The following is a 20,089-nucleotide window of genomic DNA, read 5'->3' as shown; positions in this document are numbered from 1 at the left end:
GTAATTTTTTTACAAAATAGAATTGTATCTATAAAGTAAAATTTACAAAATAGAAGTCTATATTTATTATTGCAAATTAATTTATGCACATATTATTTTCTTTTTACATGTAATTTAGATGTGTGGAGCACTTCTTCATGGATGCCTTCAGCATCTTGCCATCCTAAGCCTATCCAGGACAGTTTTTTCTCACAGGTCAGTGTGCAAATTATTATTCTTGTTATCAATTAGGTACTATATAGGGTTGCCAGGTCCCAGCAGGGAGTTCCCCCACTTTGGGAAGCTTTGATCTGCTACCAGCCAGCTGGCCAGTGAGGGAAACCCCATCCCCAAACAGTGATGATGTCACTTCTGGGTGATATCATCACACTGAGGACATTGCACAGGAATGCTTTTGTATTTGGGCAAACTCTAGGGTTTTGATGGCAAAAAATCCATAGAGTCCCACCCAAATACTAGAACATCCCCAACCCAATGACATCACTTCCAGGTGAAATCATGTCCTTTCATATTGAGGTCAATCATATATACTTCTCCATGTTTGGAAACGCATCAACTGCAGTGCAAGAATCACTGAACTATTTTCACTAGTTTCTGTAGGGATTTCATAGGAAACTATAGAAAGCACATTAACATGTAAAAATTCCCATCTGATCAGTGGGTGGGCTTCTTTTGCTGCTTTTGTGATAGGTTCTCAACTATCAAGTTATATTTGAGAAAATACGTTGATATTGTGAGAGGATATTATATCAGGTGTGGGATAAATTCCCTCCAGAATTCTATAAACTCTCATGGATTGGGCCAGGCCCATTTTCCCCATCTCCTTCTGTTTTTTTTGTTTTCTGATCTTCTTTTCACTGCCTCTCAGCTACTATCAGGGTTTCTTGCCTCTTGAAGCATATTCAGTTATCATTTGAGGTTCTTCCCCCACTCCTTTTTTGTTAAATTAGTCATATTTTTAGCTTCCTGCGGAGTCTCCTCCCAAAGAATATGTAGAACTCCTGGCCTTGTCTGCGGATAGGATAGCTTTATGATGAATAAATATATCACTTACTGTAATACTGAATATATCTGTGTGTGTTAAGTGCTGTCAGGTTGCTTTCAACTTACGGTAACCCTATGAATTAAGATTCAAATGCTAATGAACATCCTATCATTAGGAGCCATTCGCAGGTCTTTCAGGGCTGTGACTTCGTTTATTGAGTCAATCCATTTCATGTTTGGTCTTCCTCTTTTCCTGCTGCCTTCAGCTTTTCCTAGCGTTATTGTCTTTTCCAGTGACTCTTGTCTTCTCATAATGTAACCAAAGTGTGACAGCATCTGTGGCCAAATGTGCCTGCTGTGGCCTGCAGACCCTATTCTTCCTTGCCCTCTACACTTGGAGGGGCTTTTCTTCCACTCTCAGGTAGCCTGCTGCTACCACCTCAGCTTGGGGCTGGCTTCTCTTGCAGCCCAGTTTGGACAGGGCTTAAACAGGGCTGCAGGAGAAGTCAGCCCAGGATCAGCTGGGTTGACAGGGAGCTAGTTTTTACAGAGTGTTATATGTATCATAGCAACAAGCTAGTCTCCTTATCAAGAACATACTGCACAAAAATAAAAAATTACCAGTTTGTTCTGGAGGACCTCAGTTTTACATCAAAGAGCTTCTGAAGTATTGTAGTACAGCTATAAAGTAATAGATTCTTCACAGAAAAATTAAGATCACTAATTTTGTTACTGGAAATCTACATGTGCTTATGGAAAGGTTTGCAGAAGCAGAGAGCTCTTTAATATATTTGCACAAAGATGGGTGCCATAGAAGAAAATCAACAATGTGCATGGAAGCCTGTCAACCATGTCACATTACCTCTAAATTTTCTGCTTTTTATTCCCATTATGTTGAAAAGTTTCTAAAGTTGCAAATATAAAACATACTTATTAGGGCTTGTAGAGTCTTTCAGGATCAAGTGCCGTGTTCTACTGGAGAAAGTTTTCCTTCCAGACGTTTCGTTCTCAGCTGCGGAGAACATCCTCAGTGGCGTTGCAGCTGAGAACAAAACGTCTGGAAGGAAAACTTTCTCCAGTAGAACACGGCACTTGATCCCGAAAGACTCTACAAACCCTAATGATGTTACCAGCCGTGAAAACCTGAAATCTTTGATAAAACATACTCTTCAATGTGTCGCTGGAGATAATGTAGCTACTCCAGAGCATTAGTTTTAGTTGTATGTAACAGTCTAGTGAGATTGAAAAAAACAATTATTTATGTCTGTGGTAAAAGATTTTACCCCTTATACCATCATTCCTCTCCTCAACTTTGTATTTTTGAGAGATCTGAAATGACAAGGGCTACTTCTCATCTTGACACCTTAAATTGTGCGACTGACTTGGCTGAGATTCCAGTTTGTTTTTGAATGATGGCACTACTCATTGATCCAGATATTTTATGTTGACAAATGAATGCAATTACAGTATACTGTGACACTTTGGTAGAACAATATTTTTGCACTGCAAATTCACATAGGTACAGTTACTATATGGCCATGTGTAGGAAAATAATTACGAACATATAGGCTCTAGTTTTGTCAGGGCTTTGGGATGGTCATTTATTCTGTTTTCTTTTCCAGAAAGGGGAAGGAAGTTCCCCCATCATTCAAACAGTTTTTCAGCAGTTCATTTGCTTTGATGCAAATCAACCTTTCAGGGACTAAACTCCCTCCTGAGCCGCTAAAGTAAGTGTCCTAGGAATGTTGTCATATGATTTTATTTCTAATTGCATGATGACTTTTATGTAACCCTATAGCCAGGGGTCATTTTGTAGAAAAATAGGTAGTGGAGCTCATCCAGGGATTGTTATGCAGCTGCACCTACTGTTCAATGAACAACGTGGGAAGGAGGAGGTAGAACTCTCAGAGAGGTTCAGGAGCTGCGCTTCTGTGAGCACTGCTGAATCCAAGGCCTACCTATAGCTGAATAGGAAAGCTCAGTGTTTTGGAAGTTACTTTCAGGTTGGATTCAGTGAAATATTTCCTGTTTTCTACCTCTGAAGCACAACTTTTTCACCTCCTGCTCCTATTGCAGCCCCAAATATTTCCAAAAATGCTGTTCTGGGGTAAAGAGTCCCCTCTCCCCCAAGAGAGCATTTTGAAGGCTATATTGGGCTGCATCAGCAGGGGATGTGAGAAAGTGATACTTTACAGCCAGAAACCTTTCCACCCACATAAACCCTGCACTGAACTCAGGCCAGTATCCACATGCATTGTAAGACTGAACGTGGCCAATTGGCTCACCTGAACAAAAGTGAACTCCCTATCAGAGAGATCACGGAAGGGGCTATGTGAGCCTCTGGAGGTGTTCTCAAACGCTCAAGCATTTGTGGTGTTGTATCTGAACTGCGGCAGAATCTCTTCAACATCTATATAATCTATAACTCATCTTTAAAAATTGCATTTCCAAGTGTCTTTTAAGAATAATCTGTATGTCTTTTCTATATGGCTTATATGATCTGTTGGTGAAGTATCCTCCATTCTGCTTGTTTTTCAGAGCACTCTTACTGGGCCTTGCTTGTAACCAAAATTTGAAGGAGGTGTCTCTGGATCTGAGTAGCTGTGAGGTAGGGTTTTCAGCCACTTCATAAATAACTGCAGCATGTAATTATGAATATATTGTTAGAATTATATTATTCCTAATAGAGAACAAGACATAAAATAAATGAGTATTTTGCATAATGTTAAAAAAAGAATGTAAAACGGCTTCTATTCAAAGTTTCCCACCCCCTAAATAGCAATAACCCATTTTTGAAACATAGTAATTTCAAATGCAGGGTGTTATTGTACATTGGGGAATTCCGGTGAAAGAAAATACATAGGCTCGGATCCTGCTAACTGGCAGCAGAAAGTGTTGATGATGCAGGATCTTCCCGTTCCTCCTCCTGGAGTCCTTTCTGACTACTCAAAATATTATTTCTTGGGTTAAGGGACTTGTGCATAGTAGTAATGGGAGGCTGTAGTATGAAGGTGGAGGAGAACAAGATTGTCCATTTTGCCTCTCATTAGTGGAACCCTGCTCATGGAAGAGAAAGAAGGGGGGCAATTTCTCCGACTTCCCTCTGTAGCCACCCAATTCATGTGTCTGTTAGTATGTAGTATAATTATATTGTGTTGGGTTTCTCTCTCACCCTCTCCCTCCCCTCTTGCTTGAAGACAACTAAGTTGCCTAAATGATGCATAGGTTTGGAGGAAACTCAAACCCCCTTCCAAAATTTCACCTTATTCTCCCCAAAGCTCTTTCCAAGATTTTGTGGTATGGCAGAGACCTGCCAATCATCAAAAATTAAATTACTTTCCCTCAAATTCTCTTGATGGTTGGTCACCAAGAAGGGTGTAGTGTAACCAAGCAGCGTAAGGCGAACATGTGGAGATGTGATGAAGTCTCATATGCACACATTTTAAGAAAAGAAATTTATTTAACTGACATGCATTCTTTTCACAACATACCAGCAAAGATGAGGCTAGGAAACATCAGCTTGCAAAGGATACATTTTCTAGTAAATAAAACAAAAAAAGAAAAACTAGCTATCTAGTCTTGAAGCCTTGCTGCCTTGTGACTCTCTGCATCCTTCTCCTTCTTGGGAAGGACAGGCTTTGGAATGACAGGAGGCCTGAGAGAAGATGCTCTCATTCTCTTCTGATATTCTGCACCTCCTTGGCTCTCTCTGCATGCAGTTTTAACTCTTCACCTTCCAGGTGTATATAGATGGCTGTAAGGACAATCCCGTCTTGGATACTGAATCTCTAAAAAGCTCACCAATGCTCTGTTATGTGACCATTTTTTGGTACCACCATTCTGGAGGTATTGATGAGTTTTAACCTCTCCCTCTTGACAGTGAACTCTGTTTCTGCTCTCCCACAATTGAAGTATGAGAGCGCCAAACAGGGTTCAGAACCTTTTTCACGCACTTGTGTGTGTTTTCGTTGAAGGCACCTGCCTCTCTTCACAACAGAAGTCCCCCAATCCCAGGGGTCAGAAATGGGCCCAGTGTGTCTGGGGTTAGTGGGGAAGATCTGTGGATGCAGTGATTGTAATAAAAAAATAAAAATTGTAGGATCCAGCCTGTTATGAGTTAGTGTGTAGAAGCCAATGGACTAAACTAAAAAGGTTTTCTGGGTCAGTTGTGTTCCATTTTGCCTTCAGACTAGACTCCACTCATGATGTTATTCGCTTGTGTGCTTTATTTTTTGTCTGCAGCCCACTTAGCTTGGGCTGCCCAATTTGAAAATTCCAGTGCTGGTCCAAATAACCGCAGTATTTGCATTGCAAACATATGCCTCTGATCTACCACCTCTGAAGTTTCCTGTGAGGAATACATTAATATCAAGAAGAAAGCCAAATGCTGTTCCTGTTGGTAGCTTGGACATTCTTTCTGAATATAGAGCTTAAGCTCAAATAGCACTTGAACATTTCATTTCTTCATCACCTCATTATATCCAGCAGCAAATTAATGGTATACTAACTCTAACCCAAAGCTTCAATATTTTATGTTGCTCATTTGTTAAAGAAAATGATTTTAATCAGCACTGATGGATTTTCCTTTTCTCTTCTCCTCGCACAAGCTTGGTCACTGTGTAAGTACCTCTCTTGCCTTGCTTTCTTCCCTCTTAACTATTTACTATTGACCATTTACTAAAGAAGCCACTCACTCCTTGCCTATCCTTTGTATTCCTTCTTCTGTGCATCTTGTGGATTACTGATACTTAGTTGAAAAACAAGGTTGATCGTTTTTAACAGAATAGATCAGATTGCCAAAGAAGAACTGAGGATTTGATAAATTACAACTTTGTGAATAAGAACTTTCCATGGCAAACTAGATAGCAGTACATATGCTGGTATTATACCAGTATTTCCTGAAGCAAATATGTAAAGTTGGATGGTGTGTCTGTGCCTTTTAATGCCACGAACATATGCTTGGACTCCCCAGGGCTGCCAGTTTATGTATTTGCACTTTATTTTGTGTACACAATACACTTTGAGACAAAGATAGATAACATGTTGGGGGGGAGAATGGGGGTATATGTAATCTCAGTTTCAGGCTAGTTTAGAGGTTTCTTCTCCAGTGAAACTGGGGGAGGTGTAGCAGGATAAACGTGCATATGAACTCCACTTCATCTTTCTCATACCAAGTCACAAAGTAACAATTGGTCAGACTCCTAGTTAATTTCTAATCTTTGAACATGGCATTCTAATAAACAAAATAGTACTTTTGTTTCTTTTTTTAAAAAAAATAATACTTTATTTAATCAATTTTGTCAATTTTACATTTAACAATAATAACAAAAGTACAACAAAATCACTGTCCAAAGTGATTGATATCAGCTAGTAAATGAAGCAGAGCCTGCCTGCACAACCCCCCCCCCCAAAAAAGCTTATATTGTGACACATATACAAATCTGAATGCTGACTGGAAGCTTAAGGCCATAAAAAAGCTAAAAGATATTGCTCAGCTTAAAAATTATTCATGTGTTATTCCCCAGCAAGGGTTGACTTAAGAAATTAAGAGAAATTGAACTGGCTCACTGAAGAAGCTGTGAACTGCCATAAGAAGTTGTGAATAGTACCATAATGATGTATTTACTGTTTTTAGTTCTGTATTGGTTTTAGTGATTTTATTATGTAATTTTTGGTTGTTGTTAGCTACCCTGAGTCTGTGTGCAGAGAGTGCAAAATATAAATCTAAAGCAAATAAATAAATGTTATAAAACATATCTATTGAATAGTTCTTTTCTTTCCCATTTGATACTGCCCCACAGTCTCTTCCTCTCAGTCTGAAGTACTGGCAAGTCTCAGATACAGAGAGTTGTACATCTAAAAGCTGTTGCAAGTGCAACCAACATCAACTTGTGCTAGAAAAAAATGACCCTAAGCATGTTTCTTCATGTCTATTTTTGGCACAGACTAAGTAATTTGAACAGAAGTTTAACAAAACAGTAGCTGCAGTTGTAGAAGGGTACTTTTTTTTTTTTTAATCCATTTTAATTGCAGCTCCCCATTGTGGTGCATGCTTTGTAACAAGAGAAATTATTCTCCATTGGGTGGGATATTATTTAAGCAGGATTTTAAACATTGTGTTCAGAAAGATAAAGTAATTGTAATTTCCTTATTTGCAAAACCTCTGCTCTTTATTTGTATATTCTCTCAATTCCTTTTGCTATGAGAAAATAACTGACTTTTCTCCCTCCTTTTAGCTAAGATCAGGAGGGGCACAAGTCTTAGAAGGATGTATAGCAGAAATACACAATATCTCCAGTCTCGATATTTCAGACAATGGTAAGATGATCCAGATAATACATGTGTACACACCACTGAGTAAGGGATGTGACTGAATGATTTATAATACAATCCTACTAACTTTACTTGAGACTAAATTCAATCCTCATGAGACTTTCAAGCAAACATGGGGAGGAATGGGCTCTGAGACAATAATCCTAAAATAATTTGAGTATAAAACCTATTGACATTTACGGGATTCACTTAATAAATATTAGTTAGACCTGGGCTGCAATTTTGTGCTATATATGGGAGACTGTAAAATGTGGCATAAAGATGAGTAAGAAGATAGAGCAAATTATTAGTCCTACACACACAAAAAAAAATCTGAAAACTTAATTCTGAATTCTAATTCTTTCAGTTATTCTTTTTGTTGTTGTTGTTCAGACATAGATCAGATACTTATTGTATGTTACTCATACTTTCCAACAATCTTGAAATCCCCCACTAGCTTCAAAACAGGACTAGTTTGGATTAATTGATTAGAGATTAAATAAAATGCTTTGAATTATATGCAAATGTTTTTGTATGCAGATCTCTTTACAAAGATGGTATGGAAATTAGAATGTTGGACCAGTATTTTGAGACATTCAGGTCCAGACCTCCACTGTGCCGTAAAGCATGCATTGGTGGCTTTGTGCTGGGGTCTTTCTCTCAGCTTCACCTCCCTTTCAGGGTTTTTTGTGAGGATTAAACTGAGATGAGTACGCTGAGCTTCTTGGAGGAACAGTAGGATAATAACATGCTAGATAGCTGATATATTGTGGTCCTAAATGTCAGAGGGATGATAGAGGTCTCTATTATTGATCAGTTGATTCACGTCATTTATATCCCACCTTTCTCACTGAGACTCACAGTGGATTACAAAATATAAACAATAATACAAGCAGACAGCATAAGACAGTCAATAAACAGTTTAGTAAGTCTAGAATTACACACTTGGAAGACATTGCAGATAAGCAAAAAAGAAAAGCCTGCCTAAGGCATGGCATACTATTATGCAGTACAAAGTGGGTTACAAAGACAGAAGACAAGCAGTAAAACGAACATTGCAATGGACTACAATCCTATTCCTTTACATAAGTGATTCCCTGAGATGTTACATTATGTTATAGTTCATTGACACTAAAACTATCCTAATCTCAGCTACTCTGAGGATTGCCAGGTCCTACCTACCTGCTGGCAGGAAGATCCTTGTACTGCTCTGGGAGCCTTCTGACATGTGCGTTTTGCACATATGGCATGATGATGTTATTCAGAAGTGATGCCATCACATTGCTGACATTGTATGATACGCTAGGTTTTGGGCAAAACTCTGTTTTCTTCCTAAAAAACCATAGAGTTTGCCCAAAGCCCAGAGCATCACCTTGCAATGTTGGTGATGCTCTGGGCTTTGGCCACAACGTCCATGTTTGGAAATGGGGTTTCCCCTGCTGACCAGCTAGGAGGCAATAGATTGGAGCCCCCAGACCGGGGGTTCTTCTGGCTGTACCAGAGATCTGGCAACCTTAGACTCTATTTTTATTTATTTATTTATTTTATTTATATTAAGATTTATACTAGAGTAGAAGACTCTAGTGATGGCAGAATTACATACCATTCTCAAACTGCTTACAAGTATTGGTATTTTTTCTCTAGACACTCTGGTTGGTGTTTTCAATGAGGAAATGGCAAATTTGGAAAGGATGAAAAGAACCAAGTAGTTCTACCTTGAGAGTCTACTTAGACCGGAGTCTCCAACATTTGTGAGCCTGTAGGCACCTTTGGAATTCTGACACAGCATGGCAGGCACTAACACAAAATGGCTGCCACAGGAGGTGAAGTCAGCCATAAAATGACTGCTGCAGCTTACCTTCAGCCTCATAGTAAAAGAGCCTTGTGCTGCAGAGGCAGCTGCTACCAAAGCAGTATTTTAAAAAATCTACACAGCCAGTCAAATCTCCAGTAGCCAATCAGAAACCATTCTGGTCAAAAGCCCCATGTGGCCCGTCCACTTTCTAAATCAATTTGATGGGCATCAGGAAAGGTATTACCAGTGTCATGGCACCCATGGGACCCACATTGGGGACTCCTGACGTAAACCTTACAGGTATATGCATGCAACAAAACCACTAGGAAAAGCTGCTTCAACAGGTGGATGGGAGAAGTAGAAGCTTAACCTATTGCCCATTTCCCTCTTAAAATGTCTGCTCCCAAAGGGTTTTGGTATATGTGTATGCATGTTTCATGTAATCCTTCCTTGAGAAAATGTAGCATTTCCCTTAGCATTATATGATGTAGAGTATAATGGGATTGCATAACTTGGTTGATTTAAATTCCTCTAGCAATATATATTTATTGGAATTAGTTTAATTTCTGAATTTAATCTGATTACTCACAGGCCTAGAATCTGATCTTTCAACTCTTATAGTCTGGCTTAGTAAAAACCGATCAATAAGACACTTGGCACTGGGCAAAAATTTCAACAACATGAAATCCAAGTAAGGTTTTTGTTTATTTGGCATTTTTTAAGGAATAAAAAACAGTTGATTAAAACTCCTAATTTCCCCTTTCTTCTTTCTTGTTGTTCCCTTCAGAAATCTGGCCCCCGTTCTTGATAATTTGGTACAAATGATTCAGGACGAAGAGTCAGTGAGTATAATTTTCTCCATTACTTTAATGTCTTCTAAGCGTTGCCATTCCTCATCTCAAATTACTCTAAACTGCTCAGTCACACTTTCATATTACTCAAGTTTATCACTTAAATTTTATAAGACAAATAATATGCAGCACAATATAAAAGAAATTGCTGATCTGAAACTGTTGAGCTGGTATACGAAGTTTTTCTATTTTTTTCAACTTCTGTTACCCGTGAGGACCCAGTGTGTTATAGTGGTTAAGGACAATGGATTCTAATCTAGGGATCCAGGTTTGATTCTCCAGTCCTCCACATGAAGTCTCCTGGGTGGCTTTGGGCCAATCACAGTTCTCTCAGAACCCTCTTCATCCCACCTATCTCACAAGGTACCTGTTATGATGAGAGGAAGGCAAGGCAATTGGCTTTGAGACTCCTTATGTTAAAGAAAGGCAGAGTATTAAAACCTTATCTTCTTCAGTTGCATTTACACATTACTGTTGATATGTTAAATTGCTCTGAGGTGCTTGTGTCTTTTTAAACTACATCGTTTTGTGAGTGGAAAAAGTTTGTGAGAGCACCCTTGCATACTGAAAAGCTAGTACTGTACATGCACAGTTGCAGCTCAGAGACAATGTGGTTAAAAATAGTTTTGAGCCTATACCAATGTAATAGGCCATGAAGTCTTAACCATAGCAACGGTGATTTTTGAATAATTCATAAGATAATAATCATTCTGCCAAGTGTTATTCCAACTATATACCTGTTAATCTCCATATTCTTTGGGTTTGTAAGCAAAAACCAGGTATAAACTCCCTACCTAACATTGGAAGAAAGCATAAAGCATGTCTGCTTTTAAAAGGATAGATATCTGGTTTCATAGGCTGTGATGAACAGATTGTCTTTCACATCTGCCCAGACAGATGGTTCATATTATTATCACTTAAGTTTTATGGGACAAATGGTGATAGTGCTGTTCACCTAGTAGAGGTACAGTGGAGCCTGGATTAAATATGCTTCCTCTCCTCTGATCTGTTTTAGTGATTCTCAGCAGCAGGTTGCATGTCCAGAAAGCAATTCAAAGTGAAAGCAAAGCAAAAATTCATGCAGTTTTTACACAAGGCTATAGTGTCATGTTAAGTGGCCTTTAAATCTTTGAGCAGTATAAACTGGTATTGGAAATGGAATCCATTCATTCTAAAATCTTTTCTTTCCTGTTATTGAGTCCTGGCTGGTGCTTTTCACTTCTATGAGGTTGAAAGCCATTCATTTCATTGTTAAAAACAGAAAAAAAAATACTATGGCAACTTATAACTGAAAGGAAGTGCTCAGCTGGAAGATGAGATGTACAGTCCCAATTTATTGCCGAGACAGAGGACATTTACCACACTTTTGCCCATCTCCACTCCTAGAAACCCAAGGTTAACATATCACAGTGACTTCTTGCTCAAGGGTAGTTGCTGAGTCCTAAGAGTAAGTGGGTGTCTCTTCCCACTGCTGCCTTGGTCATTACTGTCCCCTTGATCAGGATAAACACCTTGTTCAAGGAGATACCTGGATGAATAGTGGAGTCAAGATTTTTGAGAAATGGTGATTGGGAAGCAAGTGTTCCGCTATTAATGTTCTGGAGGTGGACCAGTCCAGTTAGGACCATTTGTAGAAGATGAGCAAGGATGCCTATATCTTGAGGAAAGACTGGAGCTTATCTGCAATTGGGTATAATAACGGTTGCCTCATTTTGAATGGATTCATTTTTATTCTGCTTCTATAAACTGGTGTTCTGTTGATCTGAGTATTTTAGAAGGTAGAGCTTTGTGCTGGAATCCTATTACAAAGCATGAAGCGCCTCAATTAAACTTTTGCCACCATTCCCAGGTTACCGCACTAATGTGAAGTTAATTCCTTCCAAATTATGTGGCGAATCGAGTAGGGATGCATTAGAAGATTAGGCAAATTAATATAGCAATTTGATAGCTGTCATTTTAATCTAAAGTGGTTACATTTCTTTTGTCAAGGACAGAGTTTCCAATTATACAGTCTCATGGTTCTGCTTTCCTAGTTTGTATAATGTCCGCTTCTAGCATAATGTCATCCCCCCTGGGTTTTTAGTCTTGCACATGAAATTCATATGGCTGAAACAAGACCCGCTAATCCTTTAAAGTTTCCTACAGAATTCCTGCTACATTTACATATTATAAATTTGACCACAAGATTTATCTACAAGGGATATTTTTATTTCCAAATTCTGTCACCATAAGGTTTCAGTTTCTCTCATATCTTAGGATGAGGATAGAAACATTCTAAATCATGGTGGAAAATAGTTTGAAACATTCTGTTCCTGGCTTTTGTGCTGGGTAAGGGATAGTTGCCGAGATGACTTCCTACCACATCTAGAATTTTTGTCTTCTCCTTGGTTCAAAAAGCTATAAGGGACTTCCTCACAAGCACTACACTTTCTGTTATAGTTTAGGTCAGGGGTGTAAAACATGCAGCCCAGGGGCCAGATCAGGCTCCTGGAGGGCTCCTATCAGGCCCTCGAGCAACTGGCTGTCATCTGTTTCTTTCTCCTTCTCTCTTGCTTCCTTCTGCATCACAGCTTGCTTTGCCAAGCTTGCTCAATCGCACAGAAGCTACAGAACAAAGCCTTTATTTTCTCCATTGGCTGAGGCCCCCCTTGGGGGAAGAAGGGGGGGATGGACAGCTTGCTTTGCCATGCTCTCTCAGTCGCACACCAGAGCTACTGAGCCAAGCCTCTCTTCCTTCTATTGGCTGAGGCTCCTCCCCTTCCTGGTCCTCTGGGGGAGGAAGGAAAGAGCTAGAGCTTTCTTTGCCCAGTTCTCAGGATCCCATGGGAGAGATACAAAGAAAGCACCTTTAAGACCAATGAGTGCTAATGTTTTAAGCATGTTTTAAATGTTTTTTAAAATCTTTAATTGTGTTTGTGTCCTTTATAAAGTTAATATCTCTGCTGCCTGGCATTACATTTTATGACACACATGGTCTGGCCCAACAAGGTCTCATTTGCATCAGATCCGTCCCTCATAACAAATGAAATTGACATCTGTGGTTTAGATGCTTTCAGGGCTGATCTTGAGTCCTGTAATCCAGCTGAGATGGAAGATTTTCAGGGGATTAAGTCAGTCTGGGAACATTGACTTGTTTAATGTTAATATTTGCTATCCTCCTTCCCTTACCTATGGAAAATACTTGGCAATAAAATTCTCCTTCTGTAATAGTTGTGGGTTTACTATAAAGGAAAGAGTGCTTGTTGGGTTTTTCTTCTTGCTAAATGGGAAATTGTTATGTTTTGGTGGCTAGAAATACCTTACAATGCATCTATGGTAGTTATTCTGCTGGATCCTGAAGTGCCATTCCCAACAGCATAATAGCAGTTGTGCCGATGTAACAGCACATGGTGGCGATGGGCACAGTGATTTGGACTAGTTTCTTAAACTGTAGGTCGCAGCTTTGTGCATCATGCTCTGCCTTAAGGCCTCTTGAACCCCAGGAGAAGAATTTCTGGAGTCTTAGCTGAAGCAGGAGTGGGAAGGTGGGAAGGCCTGTGCCTTAGGCTTCAATCCACTGACTTACTTAAGATTTAACTCAACTGTACATAGGTACCAGTTCAGTAAATATATGAAACTAAAGGAATGACAATACAGAAATTGTAGTGGTTATATATAGCTTTTTTTAAAAATATAGCACTACCCAGTTGGCAGATAATGTCCAGGGTGATATGATTCTTAATGCATACTGAGAAATGGTCCTTTGTATTTCCCATTTTTAATTCTGCTCCTTTCTCACGACCTTTAATTCTGGTCCTTTCTCACAACCCAAAAACTGCTTGCTTATGCTATGCATACACACCTCTACCTGTGTAAATACTTGGGAGTGTACAAAGCAGTATATCTTGCAGTACCTACATAGAACAAGTTTGAACAGAGGTCCTGAGCCTTGTTCCCCCTTGCTCCTTTTCCATTGCTGAGGCAGCCCTCAGCCTCAGAGCACATTCTAGAGCCTTGGATTGAACCTTCTGTTTGATGATGTGCTATTTTAAAGCAGCGCTGTTGATTGATCTGTGGTCTTTAAAAGAGCATTTAAGACTAATCTGTCCCTTGCTTCTGTACTCCTCAGCCCTTGCAGTCACTGTCTCTAGCAGATTCTAAGCTGAAGACAGAGCTTACGATCATTATCAATGCATTGGGGAGCAATACATCTCTGACAAAGGTGGATATTAGTGGAAATGGAATGGGCGATATGGGAGCAAAGATGCTAGCAAAGGCTCTTCAGATAAACACCAAGCTCAGGTATGGCAATTTGCATTCTAAATATAGCATCTTGGTTAACTTCAACATTGTGTGTTGTGCTGTATGCCACATCTCTTGATTCTTCCTGACAACAAAAGATATGTGGGAGACATGATTTAAAAAAAAAAAAGACTGACAACAGCATCAGAGGTTATAATTTTGAATGGATGAGCAATTTCAGCAATGTTCTCCTTTCTGATGCTTTCCTGGTCAAACCTGCCCCCACTCTCCTAACTGTAGGGGGAAAGATTTTGAGGTCCTTTGGGATGGACAATGTTAAGCAGAAAAATGGCAGTAGGAAAAAAAGGTTAAATGACTTCTCCCACATGGGATCCATCTATGAGTTTGTTTCAAATTTGGACTTCAGGGTCACTGTACAGGAGTCTTTTGGACATGGTTACATTTTTACATTTAGGCAAGGGGACCAAAATTATCTCCCTAGAAAAAGTTTTGAAATTTAGAGTGTGAATTACAGTTTGCTTACTGAATGTTTTGAAAGTATTTTGGATATATGTTTCAGCTTCTCAGTTTGGGACAATGCCCCAGTTTGATTGTTGATTTTAGGAAGGTTTGTATTTGCAATGTATAATATTCTGGCCTTGAAAGTGTGCAGAAGCAGAAATGTAAACTGACAGTGCAGTTCTACTTATGCAACACATTGCTCCCTATAGTTACAGTACCCAAAAAATGATTGCATTAGATCCTGAGCAAGCAGAATTGCAGTTAGCTTGACTTAGTGTGACCACAGTTGTCTTCTTGGGTTTCCAGTAGTATAGGTGCTCTAGTGCAAGCAGGAATTTAGCACTGGATCCAACTTGTGTTTGTGTGTGTGTGTTCTAATGTATATGTGTGTTCTTTTATCCCTGGTCCTTCATTTTAATCTTTTATCCCTGGTCCTTCATTTTAATCACAGAATTAATTGTACTGGTATTTGTTAATTGTGATATTTCAAAAATATAGATCTTGTCAATTGCAAATTGTAAAACTGTATTCTAACTGGATAGTGTTCAGCTTGTACTTAGTGACTTTATGTAATTTCTGATTTTCCAACAGAACTGTTATATGGGACAAGAATAATATCACTGCACAGGGCTTCCAGGATATAGCAGTAGCACTAGAAAAGTAAGTTCTATGCAGTTATCTGTCATAATCTTTGCCAAATTGTCTAGATTTGTAGAAAAGTTGTTTGTGTTAGTAGGGCATAGCTTAATAAATACATGCTCATCTGTTCCCCACCACCACCACCACCACCACCGCCGCTGCCATGGGTATTTAATTCCTTAGTAAAGAACTGGTTATTTAAAATAAACAGAAGTCTTGTGATATCTTAATGATCAACTTATGCTAGAGTAAAAACTTGTTATTTTTTATTTATTTATTTATTTATCTGGGATTTATATCCCGCCCTTCCCATCGAGTGGCTCAGGGCGGCTTACAACATATATAAAACTAACATAAAAGTATAAAATTACACTTTAAATTAACAATTCACAATATATAATTAAAATAAAACATTTGTTATTGTGGACTAGAGGCTGCTACATGAGATACAAGTAGTAGGTTCTCACCAGGTAAGCATGCATATATGCACACATGCAAAAGTTATGAGGAAAAGAAGTTATAAACATCAGGAAGTGCAGAGAGAGATTTAGTAATCTAGGATTCAAGTATACCATGGGTGATGGTAACACCATTTCCCCAGTTTTGCCAAGATGGTTAAGATTTATAGTGGTGAAGGAATCAGAGGTCCTTGCTACGTCTTCAGGAAAAAGTGTCACATCTTCTTGATGAATACTAATTCAGCAGTTTCACAATGGTGTTTCAGATGTGTTGCTAAGTAACTGTGACTTTTAGATTAGCAAATAATGAAGATTTTGTGTGTGTGTGTGTGTGTGTGTGTAATGTAAGCACATTATTTATAGTAAGAACCATGCTGCTTTCACTAGTTCTCCTGTTTGTCTCCAAAAATAACTCTCCTGTTCAATTGTGTAGTTAAGGCTCTTACAGTTATTTTTTTAAAAAGTCTTCAATTAAGTTGACTTTTTATCCAACTGAGTGGTGGAAAGTGCCATCATGTCACAGCTGGCTTATGGCAACCTTGCATGATTTTCAAGGCTACAGATGTTCAGAGGTGGTTTGCCACTGCTTGCTTCTGTCTCATGACCCTGGTATTCTTTGGAGGTCTCCCATCCAGATACTAGCCAGGCCAGCCCCATTTAGCTTTTGAGATCTTATGAAGCTATCCAGGTCAGGGCTTTTATCCAACCAGTTACATTTTTTAAATTCAATTTTATGTGTTGTAAAATTGTATGTATTATAAAAGTTCAGTGGTGGGTTTTTTAGATCTTGAAATGTCAGGGAGTTAGCTTAACAAAGCTGTAAGGGAAACATTTTGAATATGGAATATAAAATATGTCCTCATAGCAAAAAGCCAGAGCAAAAAAAAATCAAAACATTAATTTGATCCCTTCAATTGTGATAGATCAAGATGGGTAGCTATATTAGTCTCTCTGTAGCAGTAGAAAAGAGCGAGAATCCAGTAGGACCTAAAATCAACTAAATTTTATTAGTCTGTAAGGTGGTATTGGACTCTTGCTCTTTTCTTCTCCATCAGTTATGTGCAACTTTCATGTTTTTAACATGTGGTTTGACCTAGATTTCAACTGAACACTGAGTTACAGTTGTCTGTTACTCCTATTTCTAGGAGGAATTCAGTTGGAAGAACAAATGCTTGCTAGCTCTAAATACCAGTTGGAAGGGGGAACTCTCTTTAATAATTTCCATCAAATTTGACACACAAGGCAAAATCCGATGCATCTTTATAGTGGATTGCAGCATGTCTTGCAAGGATTCCATAGTTTTTAATGTTCTCACATACAATGATTTATGGAAAGGGGGGCAGATTGTGAACTCATAAAACTTTAATTTGGTTTATCAATCTTAAATTGGTTACTTCTTGCTGCTCTGTTTTATTCAGAATTCAGTGTTCAGCCATTTAGCACAACTGTTTAATGCTTAAAGATGATTAGTGCAAAATGGATAGCTTTGAGATCTTATAGGCAGCTTGGGAGGAAAATAACCTTTTAAATTCTAATAGTGCTCAGTTTACTGACAAAAATAGTCTAGCTAGGAAAAAGAGCAATTCAACATCCTGCCTATAATCTGTGTTTTCCCTTCTGTCTGCCAAGATAATGAAAAAGGGGCTTCTCCTAAGATTGAGAATGAAAGCATGTGACAGAAAACGGAAATGTTGCTGCGAATACAGTGACTGTGATTTTCCAAAGGTGACATTGTATTTATTTAGCATGGAAGCTCAGGTCATCTGCTGTCTGCTTCAATATTCAAAAAGCCAGAGGCAGTATTGGAGCCTTGGCCATGATTGGGGGGGAAAGTTCTAAATGTGGAAGATAGCCTTTTCTGGCACCATTGGATAAGGGGAAAAATGGTCTTGTTTAGAAATTATTTCAAACCATTTCTGAAACATTACCTCTTGGCAAATAATCTAACAGTTCTTCCATCCTCGATTTTGTGGATTTTATAAAATTATTTTAGTGAGATTCTGCCACCTGTTAAAATCTGCTTTTCTGGCAATAAGAAAAGAAATAAATAATTGCCACTTTGTTTTAGCTACGACAGAATGACTGAAAATAGCATTTTGATTTTTTTTCCAGCTTGGTGCATGATATTTGTATATTTGCTACAGAAATCTGAGCCCATTATGAAGAATGGCACAGAATGGTGCATTCCCTCATCTTAATTACTTTGGTTCAATAGGGAGTGATTTATTGACAGTTGCACTGCAGGACTGAAAATGCAAAGTCTAACATCTGGATAAGATGATGCTGAGAAATCTAATTGTGCATTATGACTGTAGCAGTTTTTGGAACACTCTTTCAAAGAGTGCTAAAGACTGTGCATGGTGGGGGGGAGAGAAACAAACACAGTAAGCGGTCTGTAAAAAACTTACTATCATCCAAGAGACAAAGGATGCAAGCGTGCTGATAAAGACTGCCAGTTAAAATGTGTCAGTGTGCAGCACAGAATGGGGATGGGGCTTCCCAAGTTGATGCCATTTAGGTTGACAATATTAATTGTGTGTCTTTGAAAGTCCTCTCTACTAAAGGTAATAGATTCTGCAAATCACATTACAGGTTTATGCCCTGTTGAAATCAGCAAAGACCAGACATATAGTTAAGTAGATCCAGATGGGCAGCCATGTTGTTGTGACACAATAGAACAAAGTTGGAGTCCAGTAGCACCTTTAAGGCCAACAAAGTTTTACTGAGAATTTAAGCGATCATGTGCTAAAAGCACACTTCCTCAGACATAAAATGGGGGTACAGTTAGCAGTACTACATATAGCTTGTGGGTAGTGGTTAAGCATGCAAAATAAGTACAAAGTTAGACTCCAATAGCAAAAGAGTGAAATTAACAAATTGAAAGAATAACAGTTTGGTCTGGATAGTATAAGTTCGGTGGGAAAGCAGCAAAAGGCAATAAACATGTTGGAATTGGAGAATGGTGGTGAGAATGGCAGTAAATTTGGAGTCTGTTAATTGCTTTATTTTTCCTCAAGCATGGGCTAAACTGAGAACTTCCTTTTCTCAGAGGTGTTTCTGTCCACCCAATATACTTTTTAGCATGTAGCATAGCATTATAAATATTCCAGTTCGACAATACACATAAGAATACATTGCAGGATGTGCAAAATTATGTAGATGTACTTGTATGTAGATTTGAAGTCTAAATACTAAGATACGATGTAATTTTGTAACTATGGTTAAGAAGCACCATTTCTTCTTTTTTTAGGCACTCCAGCTGTGTATCAATATATATGAAAGAAATGCAGTATCTCAATTGCTCTTTATGTTTTGAAATGTTGTGCTCCATTATGTGTATAGTAGTATGAAAGTGTCCTTCAAATGAAAAAAAGAGCAGTCTAACTAGATGCAGGGCAGCCTTTTTATATCTAATGTTGTTATATAATTTTTTAAAGGAATTATACCCTAAGATTCATGCCTATACCTGTGAATGATGCTTCTCAAGCACTTAAAACGAACCCTGAGAAAACTGAAGAGGCGCTACAAAAGGTATTGCCTACAGTTACCTATTACCTGCACACACACAGATTGGAAAGGAAAAACCAGCTACCTAATATGTGTAAATGATTGTGGTTTCATGGTTGGCTAAATATAATTCTCCTGTGGTCTCATTGAACATTTGATTTCCATATGATCAGAGCTAAAGTGGTTGTGATAACTAATAATCGCTACAGCATGAAAATATGGAATGAGGATAACAGAGTGTCTTAACCACAGCCATATTAAATCTAATTAAACTGAGATTTATTTCATATATTTAACTAGATAAAAATGGGTAATATTTTTGTGCTTGTGTGCATATCCCTAGGTATTTGGGGATATATTAGCGTGCATGTCATTATTTTTCAATGTGGAAGATGCTGTGCTCTGCAGGTGCCCCCCCAAAAAAGAAGCAAGACATTTTCATAAAAATTCCATATTGGATCAATGAGAGGGTTGAAATGTTAACAAACGTGAAAGGCAAAAAAAAAAAATTGAATGCAATACTTCAAGTTTGTTTTTATGCATAGGATTTTTTATGTACAGGATTATGTACAGGATTTTTTAAATGTATGTAAATGTGAGGATGAGAGTTGTTTGGAGCTCTCAGAGCAACTACCCTTCAACACAAAACTTAAAATAGCAATACGTTGAGCAATTTAAGCCAATAAAAATAAATACAAGAAACTAATGGTAAAAATCACACAAACAATAAATAAAATCTGGACATATTCTTAAAAATAATTTTTACATGGATCCTGGAGTCTTACTAATAAGACAGAATA

General features: G+C 38.3%; 1 protein-coding gene across 2 annotated transcripts in view; it reads left to right on the top strand.

The window, feature by feature from the left end:
• The window catches only part of CARMIL1 (capping protein regulator and myosin 1 linker 1), a 203,043-nt gene that overhangs the window by 131,909 nt on the left and 51,045 nt on the right, over positions 1 to 20,089 (top strand). For both annotated transcript variants that reach the window (XM_060244127.1, XM_060244125.1), the window contains exons 15-23: positions 119 to 195; positions 2,607 to 2,711; positions 3,523 to 3,592; positions 7,221 to 7,302; positions 9,683 to 9,782; positions 9,879 to 9,933; positions 14,051 to 14,223; positions 15,277 to 15,345; positions 19,220 to 19,313. In XM_060244127.1, the coding sequence (XP_060100110.1) occupies positions 119 to 195; positions 2,607 to 2,711; positions 3,523 to 3,592; positions 7,221 to 7,302; positions 9,683 to 9,782; positions 9,879 to 9,933; positions 14,051 to 14,223; positions 15,277 to 15,345; positions 19,220 to 19,313 (825 nt within the window). The remainder of the gene's footprint in view (positions 1 to 118; positions 196 to 2,606; positions 2,712 to 3,522; positions 3,593 to 7,220; positions 7,303 to 9,682; positions 9,783 to 9,878; positions 9,934 to 14,050; positions 14,224 to 15,276; positions 15,346 to 19,219; positions 19,314 to 20,089) is intronic.

Source organism: Heteronotia binoei, chromosome 7 (genome assembly GCF_032191835.1).
Source record: "Heteronotia binoei isolate CCM8104 ecotype False Entrance Well chromosome 7, APGP_CSIRO_Hbin_v1, whole genome shotgun sequence".
Taxonomy (NCBI): domain Eukaryota; kingdom Metazoa; phylum Chordata; class Lepidosauria; order Squamata; family Gekkonidae; genus Heteronotia; species Heteronotia binoei.
The sequence above is the reverse complement of the archived record's forward strand: the minus strand, read 5'-3'. Positions and strand labels throughout refer to the sequence as shown.